This window comes from Rana temporaria, chromosome 3 (genome assembly GCF_905171775.1).
Source record: "Rana temporaria chromosome 3, aRanTem1.1, whole genome shotgun sequence".
Classification (NCBI taxonomy): Eukaryota; Metazoa; Chordata; class Amphibia; order Anura; family Ranidae; genus Rana; species Rana temporaria.
Window position 1 is genome coordinate 372,126,497 of NC_053491.1, and position 18,082 is coordinate 372,144,578.

The 18,082-nt window shown below is 43.6% G+C and overlaps 1 protein-coding gene across 2 annotated transcripts in view; it reads left to right on the plus strand.

Moving 5' to 3' along the window:
- Positions 1 to 18,082, plus strand: part of SLC15A5 (solute carrier family 15 member 5) — a 39,008-nt gene that overhangs the window by 14,257 nt on the left and 6,669 nt on the right. For both annotated transcript variants that reach the window (XM_040345501.1, XM_040345500.1), the window contains exons 4-5: positions 10,284 to 10,504; positions 14,817 to 15,003. In XM_040345501.1, coding sequence (XP_040201435.1) covers positions 10,284 to 10,504; positions 14,817 to 15,003 — 408 coding nt within the window. The remainder of the gene's footprint in view (positions 1 to 10,283; positions 10,505 to 14,816; positions 15,004 to 18,082) is intronic.

An 18,082-nucleotide genomic window follows, 5' to 3' on the forward strand; every position in this document is an offset into this window, starting at 1 on the left:
AGACAAGATTTTCTCAGGTGGTACCAGAAGCTCTATTTGATCACCACTGGGATTTTTTTATGTGATATAAATGAAAAAATTATACTTTCTACTTTTTGGTATACAAAAAAATCCAATAAACTCAATTTTAGGCCAAAATGTATTCAGCCACATGTCTTGGGTAAAACAAAAAATTCAATAAGCGTATATTTATTGGTTTGCGCAAAAGTTATAGTGCCTACAAACTACTACTGGAATTTACGCAGCTTTTAGTTTATGACTGCCTATCTCATTTCTTGAGGTGCTAAAATGGCAGATCAGTACAAAACCCCTCCAAATGACCCCATTTTGGAAAGTAGGAATTTGCCGAGAGGCATGTTGAGCCCATTGAATATTTAATATTTTTGTGATTAAATAATGAAAAAAAAAATGAAATATTGCTCACACATGCCAAGGGTATATGTTGAATTTCACCCCAAAATGTATTATGCTGCGTGAGACTTTTTGGGAACTCCAATAACCAATCACTGCCTTCAGGATTTCTAAGGGTGTACATTTTTTATTTCACTCCTCATTATCTATCACAGGTTCAGAGGCCATGAAATTCCAAGATAGCACAACCCCCCCCCCCCCCCCCCCCAAATGACCCCATTTTAGAAAGTAGACACCCAAGCTATTTACTGAGAGGCATGTTGAGTACATGAAATATTTTATATTTTGCAACAAGTTTTGGTAAAATTACAAAAAGCAGCAGATTGTATTTTGGGGTGTAATTCCACATATACCAATGGCATGTGTATGCAATATATAATTTAGTTACAATTTTGTGTAAAAAAATCTTTGGTAATTTTCCCGAAACTTGTGGCAAAATATAAAATATTTCATGGATTCAACATGCCTCTTAAAAAATAGCTTGGGGTGTCTACTTTTCAAAATGGGGTCATTTTGGGGGGGGTTGTGCTATCTTGACATTTCCGAAACTGTGATAGGTAGTGAGGAAGTGAAATCTAAATTTTACGCCCTTAGAAAGCCTTTCAAAAGTCTTTACAGGTTCCCACTTTAGATATTAGACTCTAGATCTCTCCTCAGCCCTTAAAGCATCTGATGACACCAAGATAGGTGTGATAAGATGCTTTCCCAATTTCCCAATAGCGCTGTTTATATCTGGCGAAACCAAAGTCATGAAATGCTCGTAGCTTCCGGTTTCTTAGAAAAAAAGAGGAAGCTAACGCTGCGCTAAAAAGTGAATAGAAATATTGACTATGTGAAATGTTGTGAAACAAAATAAAGCTGCCAGCACCTATAAGTTCAGTACAAAAAACTTAACTGCTTGCCGACCAGCCGCCGTCATTCTACGGCGGCAGGTCGGCTCTGCTGGGCGAGAGCCCGTAGCTATACGGCGGCTCTTTGAGCCGCCACTAGGGGCGCGTGCGCGCCCCCCGCTCGCCCCCGACTCCCGTGCGTGTGCCCGGCGGGCGCGATCGCCGCCGGGCACACGCGATCGCTCGTTACAGAGCGGGGACCGGGAGCTGTGAGTGTAAACACACAGCTCTCGGTCCTGTCAGCGGGGGAAATGCTGATCTTCTGTTCATACAATGTATGAACAGAGGATCAGTGTTTCCCCTAGTGAGGCCACACCCCCCCCCCACAGTAAGAACACACCCAGGCATACTTAACCCCTTCCCCACCCCCTAGTGTTAACCCCTTCACTGCCAGTGGCATTTTTATAGTAATTCAATGCATTTTTATAGCACTGATCGCTATAAAAATGCCAATGGTCCCAAAAATGTGTCAAAAGTGTCCGCCATAATGTCGCAGTACCGGAAAAAAAAATCGCTGATCGCCGCCATTACTAGTAAAAAAAAATATTAATAAAAATGCCATAAAAATACCCCCTATTTTCTAAACGCTATAACTTTTGCGCAAACCAATCAATTAACGCTTATTGCGTTTTTTTTTAACGAAAAATATATAGAAGAATACGTATCGGCCTAAACTGAGGAAAAAAATGTTTTTTTATATATTTTTGGGGGATATTTATTATTGCAAAAAGTAAAAAATATTCATTTTTTTCCAAATTGTCGCTATATTTTTGTTTATAGCGCAAAAAATAAAAACCGCAGAGGTGATCAAATACCACCAAAAGAAAGCTCTATTTGTGGGAAAAAAAGGACGCCAATTTTGTTTGGAAAACACGTCGCACGACCGCGCAATTGTCTGTTAAAGCAACGCAGTCCCGAATCGCAAAAAGGTCTCTGGTCTTTGGGCAGCAATATGGTCCGGGGGGTAAGTGGTTAAACAAGATAAATCTACAAAGTGAGTGCAGCACTAATCATGATAGTGAACATAATATTGAACATGAGTGAATTAAAAATACATCCGTGCATTTTTTTTTATTATTTACCATTTCCAGTTGAGTTGTGTGTTAATACAATGTAAGCACTGGCTAGATTGTTGATCTAGCAATTTGTGTGCACTGCTGCATTCAGTCTATGTTCATTTGCTAATTGATATGATAAATAAAAAAACAATTATTTGAAAAAAAAATACATCCGTGACTGCCGAAAGAGCCCCCGCTTGGGCTTGGGTGGAGCCTCTGATGGTGACGTCATTGCGCTTTCCTTCCGAGATGGTGGATAGACGAATCATTCAGGAAATAGGGAGAAGCAAATGTAGACTCCGCAGCTCTTTTATGATACAACTGCTGATTTATACACATCGTTCTTGAAAGTGTAATCCATTCTTTTATTAAATTACTTGAATCGATGTACTGCACAATGAGAGCCCTCTTTTTTTATCTTTGAGCAACACCAGACCAGTAGCCGCTGCTCTGGATATCTCATTGGTCCTGGGGAGACCATTATTTCCCTGTGCTGGGTGAGCACGGCTTTCTGGTAATCATTCTTTATTTTTTTTTATGTATTTTTATTTCACTCATGTTTAATATTATGTTCACTATCATGATTAGCGCTGCACTCACTTTGGCTCCAAACAGAGATGATTGGAGCCATTCTAGTCTTCTATCACCACCTACAACGCTGGAGTCGCTGATTTACGTATCGTGAGAGCAAACCCTGTTGCTGTCAAAATAAATAAATCAGTGCTGCAGCTGAATGGCGTACCTGCAAAGCAAACAACGGTAACAATAAATCACAGTATCAATAAAACATTAACTCAATAAAACAACTTTTTTTATTTCAATCTGTGCCAAAAAAAGAGTAAAAAAAATATATGACGAAGCATAGCGGCAACCTGCCACTAATGACCACCCCTGCCCCCGTGTTTTTTTAACTGTAGTGTTGAAATCACCTCCTACAGCGCTGGAGTCACAGATTTATGTATCGTGAGAGCAAACTCTGTTACTATCAAAATAAATAAACCCATGCTGCAGCTGAATGGCGTACCTGCAAAGTACATAATGGTTAACAATAAAACACAGTAACATTACAGTATAACAGTAGGACATACCTGCAAAGCAAACACAATAAAACACAGTAACAATAAAACATTACAGTTAAGCATAAAATACAGTAGCAGAAAAGTAAACAAAGTAAAGTAAACAAAGCAAAACAATATAGAGAGACCAACAAAACGACAACTATTTTTGACTTTTCTATTTATTTAATTTTTTACACCTTTTATTGTAACTATAAACGTTCCAGTTTAGGGTCTCTCGGCCACTAGCGGGGGTTTTCAACCCCCGCTAGTGGGTGAAAAATGGTTAAAAGCGCCTGCAAAGCGCCGCTGCATCGGCCCTTTGCCGGTGGTTTGGCAGCGCTGCCCATTGATTTCGGTGTATACATCGCCCCTAAAGCACTGCAAAGAATCTGCTAGCAGGACTTTTTTTGATACCCTGCCAGCACAGCGCCCCAGTGTGAAAGCACTGGGTTTGCAGCTGATGCTTTTTTCAGGCGTTTTATAGGTGCTATTTTTAGTGCTAAAGCGCCTGAAAAATGCCTCCTGTGTGAAAGGGGTCTAAAGGAAGCTTCACTGTCTTATTACACAGGAGGCTCCACCATAATTTTACTTGGAAGGTGTTGCTGTATTACTACAAGGGGGGCTTTGCTGTGTTGTTATATGAAAGGGTCCACAATATTACTCAGAAAACTCTACAGTATTACTACAAGGGAGGCTTTGCTGTATTATTACACAGGATGCTGCAATCCATCATTATTCTACATCCATTACATCCACTATAATATTAATTAGATGGCTCTGATATAAGGTGACCAGATTTTTTAAATAAATTCCGGGGACATATTTGTTTTTATTTTTGGCGGCAATCAGAGACTTATAGTGGGACTGCGCTATTGCGGAGGACAAGCCGGACACCAAGTGACACTTTTGACACTTTGTGGGAACCAGTGACCAGTGCTAAAAATATGCACTGTCACTGTACTAATGACACTGGCTGGGAAGGAGTTAACATCTAGAGCAACCAAAGGGTTAAATATGTGCCTAACAAGTGTTTTCTTGCTGTGGGGATGTGCTTTTTCTAGGGGAAGGCATAGATCCCTGTCTCTGCTTTGTAGGGATGCAGGATCAATGTCTTCCATACTGACAGGACAGGGCTCTGCCTTGTTTACATAAGCAGACCGCCCTTCTGCCTGTGTACAGAACGATCAGTGGGCACCAGTGGACATCGAGCCCGCCTGACCCGCTGATTAGCTCCGATACCCAGAAATGCAAGATCCCGTATATGTAAATAATCCTGTGCAGTACGACCACCCTGTAGCAGTAAATCTGCTATGAGGTGGTCGACAACTGGTTAGGATCATCAGCATTATGATAACTCACAGGCAGCAGGCACTCTATCATGGCTCTGGCTGGCTCTGTCTTAGTGTGTCATATGACATGGCCGCTGGGTGATGATACATATGACCAATAAGTCAGCACCCAGTAGCCATGTTATGTGACACACTGTGACAGTGCACTGCCAGCCAAAGCCATGATAGAGTTCCTGTGTGTTATGATACCATCCATGATTCCATAAAGACAGACACAGTGCAATGTAGTCTATTCACCCACAAAGCACATCTGTGTTGAAGCCTTGAAGGCACTGGCAGCCCCACGATCGGATCCACTTCCTTCTGTTCCTGCTGTGGGATACTTTCAGCTGAGTTCAGCTGCCTCTCTGCCTGCCTCTTAAGTCTCACTCCCCGGGTCCTGGCTACTACTGGGTGTGGAGCGGAGCTGAGCAGAGGAAGATCACTCCACTGGGGAAGGCAAGGAGATGGGCAGGAAGGCGGCTGGCTGGGGACAGTGTCCTCATTCCAGGGACTGTCCCCAGAAACCGGGAACACCTGGTCACCCTAGACTCTAATGTATTACTTCAAGTGAGGCTCCGCTGTATTATTATATGAGAGTGTACACCAGGGGTCAAGTCCTGGGGAAAAAAGTGTGGGAACTCCCACCCAAGATTTACTCCCCCACCAAAAAAAAAAAAAAAATGATACGCTCATATGCATAATTACTAAACCGCATGTTTTTTTTGTTTTTCGATCCACTGTACCTTAGTGATCCTTTATGTTATTGTCCGCTTCCTCTATTTGGATTCATCGGGTAGTGTGCGGGTATTCCGTCACTTCCTCAATGCCGCAATGTCTTCTGGGAGCTTTTGTCATTGTTCCCAGGAGACATTGCGGTGGTTTGCAGCGAGTTATCGCGGGATTTAGAAAGAAATTGCTCCCAGGAGACATTGCGGCATTGAGGAAGTGATGGAATACCCGATGAATCCATATACAGGAAGCGGCCAGTAACATAAAGGATTACTAAGGTTCGCCTGCCCCTGACAGTGACTCGAGCTGAGCATCGCCGCTTAGTGAAGGATTGGCTCGGGCGGCTCAGCTGCTCTCGTCCTGCAAAGGGAACTGCGTTCCTGCTGTGAAAAAAGTGCAGGAACTCCGTTCCCACGCGTTCCCGCAGGACTTGAGCCCTGGTGTACACCCTCCCAAAAAGTAAGGAATTGTGCTGCAAATTTGAAAATGACTTGCTAAGCTATTGCTAGACTTGCCAGACTTCACAAGTTTGTTGCACAATTACAACAAGTCCGCATTGCTTCACTCCAGATCAACTTTCTTTGCAAATATTCTGCAAGTTTGCTGCAAGTTCTGGTTCAGTTATGTTGTCCAATAGTCATCCCACCACAGGGGTCACTATGGATGATTTTTCATGTTGTAGACTTGCAGAGCTCTTGCTGGAGATTGCCACACAAATTTGCTACAAATTGGAAGTGTCAACTAGAACTTGTGCTTGTGCTCAGCAAATGTACAACTTGCTAGTGAAAATGTGCAGTAAGTTAACAGACTTACAATTCAACATTGCCACAAATGTGTGGCAAGTTATTCCTGATATCTGGGCTGTTGTTACTCAGAATGCTCTGCTGTATTACTACAAGGAAGATTTTGTCAGTGGCCTTTTCTGGACTGACGGCCTGACTTTTCTCCATTTTTTCATAGATGGAGTTTACATTAAATGGTTGTTTGTTTTCCTTTCACAGTGCACACCATCAGAGGAATCATTTCCCAAACACTTCAACAATACCAACAGCTAAATGACGATTATGTTTTATGATTTTGTGACAGGATTGTCCAGACACTGCTGGCTAACGGCTCTCGTAGCGGCATTTTGCTGCTTGTAGTAAATAATAAAGTCTGTAATCTGACAGATGAAGAGCGATGTGAAATCTCGGGAATATTTGCTGCTGTCGCAGATATGCTGGAGTGCGTCCTGTCAGCTTCAGCTAATAGGAGATAAAATATCCAAATGAGGTGAATAAAGACCAAAAAAACATAATACGATTTAGGACTCGGAGAAAGAATTGACTTTAATAGAAATCACATACATATGTGTTGGACACAGAACCCAATATATATGTGTACAGGGGAAGTAATTCCTCAAACACCCCTCAGAGACAGCACCATCTGCATGAAGGTGTGTGAGATTATCTGTGGTAATACAGCAGTCTATGACAGGGCAGAATGCATGGCTCAATGTACCAGTATGTCACACTAACCCTGCGTTACAGCAGGCACTTCCTTCACCCTTACAGGTCTGCAGGAACCCCTCTCTCTTCTGTCCACATAGTAGAATTAGGAGTAGCAGTAGTTAGAACTAGTAAGTACTAGTAAAGTCATAAGTCATAGTATTGGGAGCAGTAAGTATTAGTAGTGGTAGCAAGTTGTAGTAGAGAGAAGAATTAATTGTAGTTGTAGTGGTGGTAGGCAGGGCCGGGACAAGGGGTGGGCAGGAGAGATGGTTTCCCTGGGCACTCTGGTATCATGTGAGGTGGAAGGGTGCTGTGTGGAGATTGGGAGGAGGGGATGGTGTTGGAAGGGGGTACTTGGGGAGTGGCAGGGGGTAAGATGTGTTCTTAGGAAGGGTTTGGGGTGCTAGGAGTGGAGATTTAGGGGCATCTGTGTTGGGAGGGGGAATGGAGGGGTCTGTGCTAGAAGAGGTGATATGTGGGGGTGGGGGGGGTTGTGCAAGTAGGGATAATTGGGGGGGTATTTGTCCTAGAAGGGGATTTTTGTTTGGGGGTATTTGTGCTAGGAGGGGATATTGGGTGGGGGGGGAATTTGTGCCGAAAGGGGGAGAGGATGTGTACTTGAAGAGGAAATTTTAGGGGTAGACGATTTCTGTTAGGATGGGGTGATTTTCTTTGGGGGGGGCATTTGAACTGGGGGGATTTGGGGGATGAGGATGGGAAAGATTTGTACTGGGAGGGGGGATTTCATCAGGGGGTTGGTTTGTAGTGGGAGGAGTATGGATTTATGCTTAGGGGGGGGTAATCTTGCAGGAGAGTGCTCAGCTTTTTTGGGAGGGATTTTAGCTGACATAATGCTCATGCATCTTGGGGGTGTAGAGGTTTGGCATGTTCGCCCTGGGCTCTAGATAACCTTGTCCCGGCACTGGTGGTATGTATCAGTAATTTTAGCAGTAAGTTGTAGCAGTAAATATTAATAACAGTAATAGAAGTAAGTTATATCAATGAGTATTTGTATTTGTAAATGTAAAAAAAATGATATTAAGTTCTATTAGTAACTATTAGTAGTAGTAAATGTGGTAGTCGGTGATATTAATATTGTTACTAGCAGTCGAGTAATAAGCAGGGTTTTTTTTCAGCAGGAATGCCGTTCTGGCACCTCCAGCTCTGAATGTATGTAATGGCAAGGGGTGCTGGGGTGTACTGGAGGGTCTATTAATGCTGGCTTCTGGGGGATTTATTGTTGCTGGAGGGGATCTATTTTTACAGGGGGAGGGTCTATTGTTGCCGGTTAGGTCAGTTGTCGCTGGTAGGGGATCTATTGGTGCTGGAGGGCTCTTATGCTACTGGGAGACAATCGTTGCTGGGAGACATCAATTGTTGAGGGAGGGGTCTATTGTTGCTAGCTGTTCAGAGTCTATTGTTGCTGGCTACAGGGGATCTATTTTACTTCCTATCACAGTGGCAGCACAGTGGTGTAGTGGTTAGCACTTTCACCTAGCAGCAAAAGGGTCGCTGGTTCGAATCCGGACCACGACACCATCTCCCTGGAGTTTGCATGTTCTCCCTGTGTCTGCGTGGGTTTCCTCTTGGTACTCCGGTTTCTTCCTACACTCCAAAGACATGCTGGTAGGTTAATTAGATCCTGTCCAAATTGGCCCAGTATATATGTGTGTACGACTGTGTGTCCCAAGCGTGTCAAGAACCTACAGGGTAAGTGACCGCACTAGCCAGGAAAACACTGGCTGCAAAAAGCGCCTAGAGGCGATTCAGTTTGCAAGTCATTCATTCATATACAAATTACTTAGAACCACAAATTGATACTTGGTTCTGAATCCATTACTGAGAGGTGGGTAGGGGGTGGAACCAAGGAATGGTGCTCAGAGGTTGGTAGGGAGTGAAACCAAGGAATGGTGATCATAGGTGGGTAGGGAGTTGAACCTAGGAATGGTGCTCAGAGGTTGGTAGAGAGTGGAACCAATGAATGGTGCTCGGAGGTAGGTAGGGGGTGGAACATTTTTTGTAAAAATGTGTTTACACTTAACAGGCACATGCGGATGCGGCTAATGAAAAAATTTACATTGTCTCTTTACTGGACTTTTATTAGTATTATCTTTCCAAAGAAAAATCTCCCACTCACACTTTACACTTCACACTTCAAAAATCACGTCTTATTTATGTCATCAGCTTTCAGGAGCACCTATATTTGTGAGCAACTATTTTCAAGAATGAAGCACACGAAGGGCAACGTTAGAATGAAATATCTGATGAGCACCTTGAGAATTAATTGAGAATTGCTACTACATCCATCGAATCAGATATTAATGTATTCGTTTATCAAAAAACAGTTTAAAATATCGCACTAGTTTTTTGTTGTCCTCTTCTACTTTTTAATAAAAAAATATTATAAAAAAATAAGTAGGTACATGGGGCCAAATCCTCAAAATTCCTGCCTAACTTAACTTTTCCCATTTAAGTTACACTGACTTAAAATTTCTACCTAAGTGCCCGATCCACAAAGCACTTACCTAGAAATTTCAGGCCGTGTAACTTAAATGTCTCCGGCGCAAGGCGGTCCTCTTCTGCAGGGGGCGATGACAATTTAAATAAGGCGCGCTCCCGCGCCGGCCCTACTGCGCATGTTCGTGACGTCATTTTCCCGACGGGCAGCGCGCGAAATTACGTTACGTCGGGCTTTGTGGATTGCGACGGGACAATAAAGTTGCGTTGGGTAAAAAAAAAGTTCCGCGCCGGGAAAAAAAATTCAAAATTTAAAAAAAAAACGCGGCGATCGAAAAAAAGATCTGTTTTTACAAGGTGTTACTAGTTTACACTTTGTAAAAGCAGAACTAATTTTACGTATGCAAACGTAAACTTACGCAGAAAACACAAAGCTGAAAAGCTTTGTGGATCTCCGTAAGTCCTCATTTGCATACGCAAAGCGGCATTTCGACTCGAAATGCCCCCAGCGGCAGATGCGGTACTGCATCCTAAGATCCGACAGTGTAAGTCTCTTACAGATGTCGGATCTTCTGCCTATTTTTGGAAAACTGCTTCTGAGGATCAGTTCCAAAGATAGGCACAGGGAAACGCAGGCTGAACAGCAGTTCCGCCTGCGTATCCCTTTTGAGGATTTGGCCCATTATCTATATCAGTGTTTATTAACTTGGGATTTTCCTGACTTTTTGCACATCAAGTGTCCTTGATGTTAGTGCAGTTTATGTGTGGCTCAAGACTATTTTTCCAATGTGGCCCAGGAAGGTCAAAAGGTTGGACAACCCTGGTATAAAGTGACTATAAAATGTTGTGTTTTTCACAGGTGGCTCTCTGCTCATCACAGCTGGCGTCTTCCTGAACGCGGTAAGAATGTGCTGTGTGCGCTATCGTCATGTCGGTGGCCGTGTTTCCTCTTGGCTGGATCGGGCTAAGGAAAATAATGGAGGTCGCTACAGCGAGTACCATGTGGAGAACACAAAGGCACTGATGAAACTTCTGCCCCTCTTCACCCTGCAGATTGTTTACCGAATTTGTGTCACACAGGTGAGCAATCCTCAGTGATATTGGGGGAGGTGAGCAAGCTGCGATGATATCAGTGGAGGTGAGCAAGCCACGGTGATATTCGAAGAGTTGAGTAAGCTACAGTGATATTGGACGAGGTGAGCAAGCTGTGGTGATCTCAAAGAAGGTGAGCGAGCCACGGTGATATTGGGGGAAGTGAGTTAGGTGAGCAGCAGGAGGTTATGATTGCAGTGAACTTCGAAAATCACACATCTCTGTTTTCCCACCGCCAATTCTTTTATCACTAGTGTCCCACAGTACACATTTGTTTTTTTTAGAAAGATTTTAATTTTTGTGTCAGTTCTTTGGTGCATTTCAGTGTTTTACAGCATTGAAATGGGAAGATGCTTGTTAAAATAAATGAGCAAAGTTAAAGTAGTGTCTGTGGAGGTTTGACTGAATATTTCAGATAAGTTGTGACTACTAGTGATGAGCTTAGAGTTTGAGTCGAACTCATGTTCGACTCGAACATTGCCTGTTCGGCGAACAGTGAACAATTGAGGTGTTCACGGCAAATTCGAAAAGCTGCGAAACACCCTGTTAAAGTCTATGGGAGAAATCTAAAGTTTTTCTAAATCTAAAATTTCGAAATCTAATTTTAAAGGCTAATATGCAAGTTATTGTCCTAAAAAGTGTTTGAGGACCTGGGTCCTGCCCCAGGGGACATGTATCAATACAAAAAAAAGTTTTAAAAATGGCCGTTTTTTCGGGAGCAGTGAATTTAATAATGCTTAGAGTGAAACAATAAAAGTGAAATATTCCTTTAAATTTCGTACCTGGGGGGGGGGGGTGTAAAGTTAGCATGTGAAATAGTGCATGTTTCCAGTACTTAGAACTGTGTAATTTCTGAAAGAAAAAAAGTCATTTAAAACCGGACTTGCGGCTATAATGAATTGTCGGCTCCCGGCAATTCAGAGAGGATTCATTCGTAAAAAATAAAAAAAAGCGTGGGGGTCCCCCCAAATTCAATTACCAGGCCCTTCAGGTCTGGTATGGATATTAAGGGGAACCTCGCCGTCAATTTTTAAAAAAAATTACGTGGGGTTCCCCCCAACTATCCATTCCAGACACTTCAGGTCTGGTGTGGATTTTAAATCCACACCAGACCCCTTATCTGAGCACGTTAACCTGGCCGGCCGCAGAAAAGAGGGGGGGACAGAGTGCGCCCCCCCTCTCCTGAACCGTACCAGGCCACATGCCCTCAACATAGGGATGAAGTACCCATGTTGATAGGGACAAGGGCCTCATCCCCACAACCCTTGCCGGTGGTTGTGGGGGTCTGCGGGCGGGGGGCTTATCAGAATCTTGAAGAAGCCTTTAACAAAGGGGACCCCCAGATCCTGGCCCCCTTTATGTGAATTGGCAATGAGGTACATTGTACCCCTACCATTTCACTATTTACACTTCCTTCGTGAAATGGTAGGGGTACAATGTATCCCATTACCAATTCACATAGGGGAGGCCAGGATTGTGGGGATGAGGCCCTTGTCCCCATCAACATGGGGACATCCTCATGCCCTCCCCATGTTGAGGGCATGTGGCCTGGTACGGTTCAGGAGAGGGGGGGCCGCACACTGTCCCCCCCTCTTTTCTACGGCTAACGTGCTCAGATAAGGGGTCTGGTGTGGATTTTTGGGGGAACACGACGTAATTTTTTTTTTTAAATTGACGGCGGGGTTCCCCTTAATATCCATACCAGACCTGAAGGGCCTGGTAATTGAATTTGGGGGGACCCCCACGCTTTTTTTTTATGAATGAATCCTCTCTGAATTGCCGGGAGCCGAGAATTCATTATAGCCGCAAGTCCGGTTTTAAATGATTTTTTTTCTTTCAGAAATGACACTTTGTTCAGGGACTGTTCTAAGTACTGGAAACATGCGCTATTTCACATGCTAACTTAACACACCCCCCCCCCCCTAGGTACGAAATTTAAAGGAATATTTCACTTTTATTGTTTCACTTTTAGCATTATTAAATTCACTGCTCCCGAAAAAACGTCTGTTTTTAAAACTTTTTTTGCATTAATACATGTCCCCTGGGGGCAGGACCCAGGTCCCCAAACACTTTTTAGGACAATAACTTGCATATTAGCCTTTAAAATTAGCACTTTAGATTTCAAATGTTGGCTTCCCATAGACTTTAACAGGGTTCTAAAGTTCACACGAACATTTGGTGTGTTCGCAAGTTCTGGTGCGAACCGAACAGGGGGGTGTTCGGCTCATCCCTAGTGACTACATGGGTCCTGCAACTGCCATATTCCAGCACAAGTGACCAGTTCCTCATATACAGGGCTAGTTATAGAAATAATGAGTGCTGGATTTATCAATTTCTCATAGAATCCCAATAAATAAAAGGGCTACACAAAATGAGTTTGAAATGGTCACAGCAGTGCTTTATTTAAGCACAATAAAACCATTAACAATTTCAAAAATATCCAAAACTCGATTACCATACCAGCAAATAACATGACAACTGCTGGATTCTAAGAAAAGTGGAAGAACCATACCACTTAATAGATCCCACATTTTTCAACTGTAACGCATCCCCTGTAGGAGGCGCTGGTGAATAGGGATCCCCCACCCTGCACAGCCAGGCACACTGAATTTCCACAGGCTCACTTGAGACAGGAAACAATCCAGCAGCTTTGTTTTGTTTTTTATTAGGGGTTAATAAACTTGGATGGGGATGGGATAATTATGGGATGCCTACTTGACTGGAACAACATCTTTAGGGACACTTCAGCTACATACACTATCTGTATTACACTCCTATTCCTCCAGCACATCACTTGCTTGCAGAAACAACTCAGACCCAACTGGAACACTGTTTGATGAATCAGGCAAGGCACTCAGCCATATCAAGAAAAACCCCTTAACAGGCAGGGACCGCAGGCCCCTTTGGTGTGGAGAAAACGTCCAGTGTCCAGCTACATTTCTCTGACTACTGATCCCAGCACCAACCCACCTGGCTGCAGCTGCCTCTTTCACTAGCCCTCCTGGCTACTTCCCATAGTCCTCCTAGACTATCACACTCACCAGCCACCTGGCTGTCTTCTCCCCGGAGATCAACGGGATGTGCTAGCTGGCTCCTGTTATCCTCACTCTAGCCCCCGTGCCTCTGGTCAGAACTCCTCCATGTGTTTTTAGAGGATCCCCCCAGCACCCGAGGTCACCCCCCCAGACTAGGGGGCTACCCTCAAGGGCCACTGACAGCCTCCTCAGCACTCCATCTCCAGCTTCCACCTGAACTCCACACTGCCCCTGTTTGCCTGACCCTGAGTATTTAAGAAGGCCCCCCCTCCTGCCGGACCAATTTGCTGTTGATGTGCTGGGGCCCTCCTCAATACTCCAGGCAGCTCCTCCTAACCTCCCTCCCATTCTTCTGGAAGCTTCTCCAAGGTTCCAGCAAGTAGGGGGGAGGTACCAGAGGTACCCTGATGAGTTATCCAGCCTTCCTGAGTCACTCACCCTGACCCAGATTCAGCCCAGCCTGGCTCTTAGTCAGGCCAAATTTACCTACTCTACAGACCAAACTATGTACAGCCTAATCTAGCACACTAGAGGGTGCTATACAGCCATCTATTTTTTTCACAGACACCCAAAGACCCCCTACCCACCAAGCTGCTGTGACAAATCTTCCTATGATCTGACCTAGTTAACATACAGGAAATGGGGGAGAAAGGTTAAGACAAGTTTTTGCTCTCGTCCATAATTCGGGAATTATCTACCAGCAATCACCACAGCTCCTACCCATGCCATTCCTCCCAACCACTTGACCGTCAACCTCAATTCAGGTAAGGCTTTTTGCACATACACGTTACTCTTACATTTATACTCTTTTTTGGGACTTTTCCTCCCCCCCCCAGTCACTTTCCCCCCCCTTTTCGGGTCTGTCAGTGGAATATTTTTCACTCCACCAAATATTAGCCTGTTGAAGTTTTAATGATGGGTGGATATAGATTGACAGATTGCTGCAAAAAAAAAAAGGTATTGTATTTGCACTTTCCTCTGGTGAATATAATACGTTGTAACTGGCAAATATCTGCAACTTTTTCAGAAAAAAAAACATCAGAAGTCCAGGAAACAGATTTCTCTAGACGGAGCTCATCTTTGTCCCAATTTGGGGAAGTGATCAATAGAGCAATACCTGGTTTTAGGAAGAGGTGACACTGTCAGATGATTGATTACTGAAAATGATTGAATTCTTCCTGTCCCCAATATGTAGCTAGTAATATCACTTGGTGTGTGATCTGCTTGTGTTCTCTTAGGTAACGATTGTGTTTCCCTTTATTCAGGTCCCTTCTGGATTTTTCATTCAATCAATGAATTCAAATCTGAGTGTGAGCGAAGTTGTTTTGCCAATCGCAGCAATGAAAATTGTTAGCATTATCCCTCTGATAATAATGGCCCCCTGTCTAGAGAGTGCCAATGCATATCTGTCTTCCAGACGTGGCTTTGGATTTCGGCCTTCGACCTCCATTGGTAAGGAAAACACACTAAGGCTTCTCTGCGGTAACACAGGCACATAAGAGGCAGATAATTATTAATTATTAAACAGCATGGCAGTGGCACCTGCATGGCATCAGGAATTTGCTGATTGCTGGTGCAAAGCTTTTCAGGCTCCTACAAAAAAAAAAAAAATAGTAAAAGCCCATTTTTACCTGCAAAATGTGCATTTATTTATTTTAAAATAACTCATCCTTTAACACACTATGGATATCTGGGATACCAGAAAGGTGTTTCTTGAAGACTCTGACTGCTCACATAAGGTTACAAATTTACTGGATGTTCCCTCCAATATCAGCATTATTTTTGAGACTTCTATAGGGCCTAAGGGTGCATTCGAACCTTGGAATGCACCCAAGGATGATTACATGTGAGAGAGGTTCTTGGTGATTGGCTTGCGGAAAGCAGCCCCATTGAAAGCAATTGGAGGCTGCCAGCTCCTGCATGTCATCGCTGATAACCTCTCATTGTTTTCAATGGGGCTGTCTCATACGGCTGTTCAAAAAGAGCCCCTGCTCGCATTTATTCCACGTCAGGTGCATTCACAAGTGTGACTGCACCCTGTTACAGCTGGAACAAGGTATACAGGAAGCCGTCCTCCAAGATTTGTGGGTGCCTTGTGTATCCTGCACCCTCAACCCTCCTCCCTGCATGTATTACTGAAACCTACAATAACCTTAAAAATACCTCTAGACTGGAGCCTGAGTTTGTCAGCATGCTACTGGGACTGGAAACAGGATGGGCAGCCTCAGGTAAGGGGGACCAAATCGAATTTTCAATGGCTCCTTCCTGGGTGGGTCATCGATCCATTAATGCAACAGTGTTTGATTGTGGAGGGAAGACCTGGGATTGTTTGCAGTATGTCTCCATCTCTCCAGGGCAGTCTCTTTATCTCTGGGGCAATCAAAAAAGTGTCAATGACAAGTTCTATCTTAGCTGGTACAGGTGAGCCTCCTGCCCCCCCCCCCCCCAGCAGACAATCAGCTTCTATGTTTTATTTTTTTCCCACAGCTTGGAGCATGAAGATTTAGAAGATGATTGGCTGTGCTCCAGTTGACACAAGTTATGTTCCAGACATGTTTCAATAATCCCCCCATAATGTATAGATAAAAGTAACTTACACAAACTTGGTCCCAGCTTTGTCGCAACTGGAGCACAGCCAATCAGCTTTTAAATGGTGGTGTACCCCAAGGTTCAGTGTTGGGACCCTTACTTTTTAATATTTTTATAGATGATATAGGGTCTGGGATTAAAAGTATAATTTAAATCTTTGCAAATAACACCAAGCTATGCATGCAGTGGAATAACGTCCTTACAGGATGTCTCCAACTTTCAAGTCAACCTCAATGCACTGTTTACTTGGGCAGGTATGTGGAAAATTAGGGTTAATGTTGGTAAATGTAAAGCCATGCACTTGGGGGCTATGAATATGCATGCATCATACATACTAGGGGGAGTACAACTGAGAGAATCAATGGTGGAGAAGGATCTGGGTATTCTGGTAGAGCATAAGCTTAATAATAGCAAGCAATGCTAAGCTGCTGTGTCCAAAGCAAGCAAAGTATTTTCTTATATTTAGAGAGGTATAGACTCCCTGTACAAATCATTAGTAAGAGCTTGTAACGGTCACCACCGTTTACGACCTTCCATCCCATCCACGACAGCTTATCTGACACTCCAACCGTCCAACAGACATCAGACATCCCAGAATAACGAGACTTGCTCCATTACTGGTTTCAAAATGAAGACAACTTTAATGGTTTCTTCTCAGCTTATATACAGTACAAGGCATGGAAGTATTCAAAGGGACAATGAAATCTCCACCCCCCCCTAATCACACACTAAGGCTAATTACTAGACATTCCTTCATTAACAGCATAACAAACAAAACACCATCACACAATGATCTCCTTCCAATCCACATCCCCAGACAGACGCTCTGTCTCCGACAAGTACATTCCACACATAAACAGTATTTAGCATACATAATTAGATGTCTAGGAGCAGACCTGGATTAGCACCTCTACACAAGGACAATGGAATGTCTTCCAGGCCCTGACTCAATTAGCATGTCACTAGTCAGGGCTAATCATAGAAATGAGTCATAGAATATTCTTTGCAGGCATTAAGGAATATACTGTAAATCACTGTCCACGCCAAAACAATCCAACATGTGTACCCCATCTTCTGGCTCAATCTGTGCCCAAAAGTCACTCCTGTTACAGAGCTCATCTGGAATATGCAGTTTAGTTTTTGGCACCTATTCACAAAAAGGATATCGGGGAACTGGAGAAAGTGTAGAGAAGGGAAATCAAACTGATAAGAGGCATGGAGGAATGATGAGAGGAACTGAATTTATTCTCTCTTGAGAAGAGGAGATTAAGGGGAGATATGTTTAACCACTTCCTGCCCAGCCTATAACAGAATGACGGACGGGCGGTGATTCAGTTATTCTGACTTGGCTTATATGACGTCCAGCAGTATAACAGCCGCCGCACACCAGTGGGGGCGCGCATCGTGGTAATCCATGGTGCGGTGTGTCAGTCTGACACACTGCTACACCGATCTCAGTAAAGAGCCTCTGACAGAGGCAAGGGACAAGACCGAAATACAATATTGGATGCCAGTGATATTCAAGTCCTCGGATGATAATGCATTAAAAACAGGCATGATTCTGTGATGGACATCACAAAATGAACTCAGGAATACTTCCAAAACTCACTATCTGCCATCCAAAAATGCAAGCTAAAGTTCTTTAAAAAAAATCCATATCTGAATATGCTCCAGAAATGCCACGTCTTTTCTGGGCCAAAGCTTAACTAAAATGGACTGTTGTAAAGTGGAAAACTGTTCTGTGGTTAGACAAATCAAAATTTAACATTCTTTTTTGTAACCATGGGTGCCACATCCTCTGGACTAAAGAGAGGGATCTTCCGGCTTACTATCAGTGCTCAGTTTAAACGCCTGCATCTCTGATGGTATGGGGGTGCACTAGTGTGTATGGAATGGGCAGCTTGTACATCTGGAAAGTCACCATCAACGCTGAAAGATATAT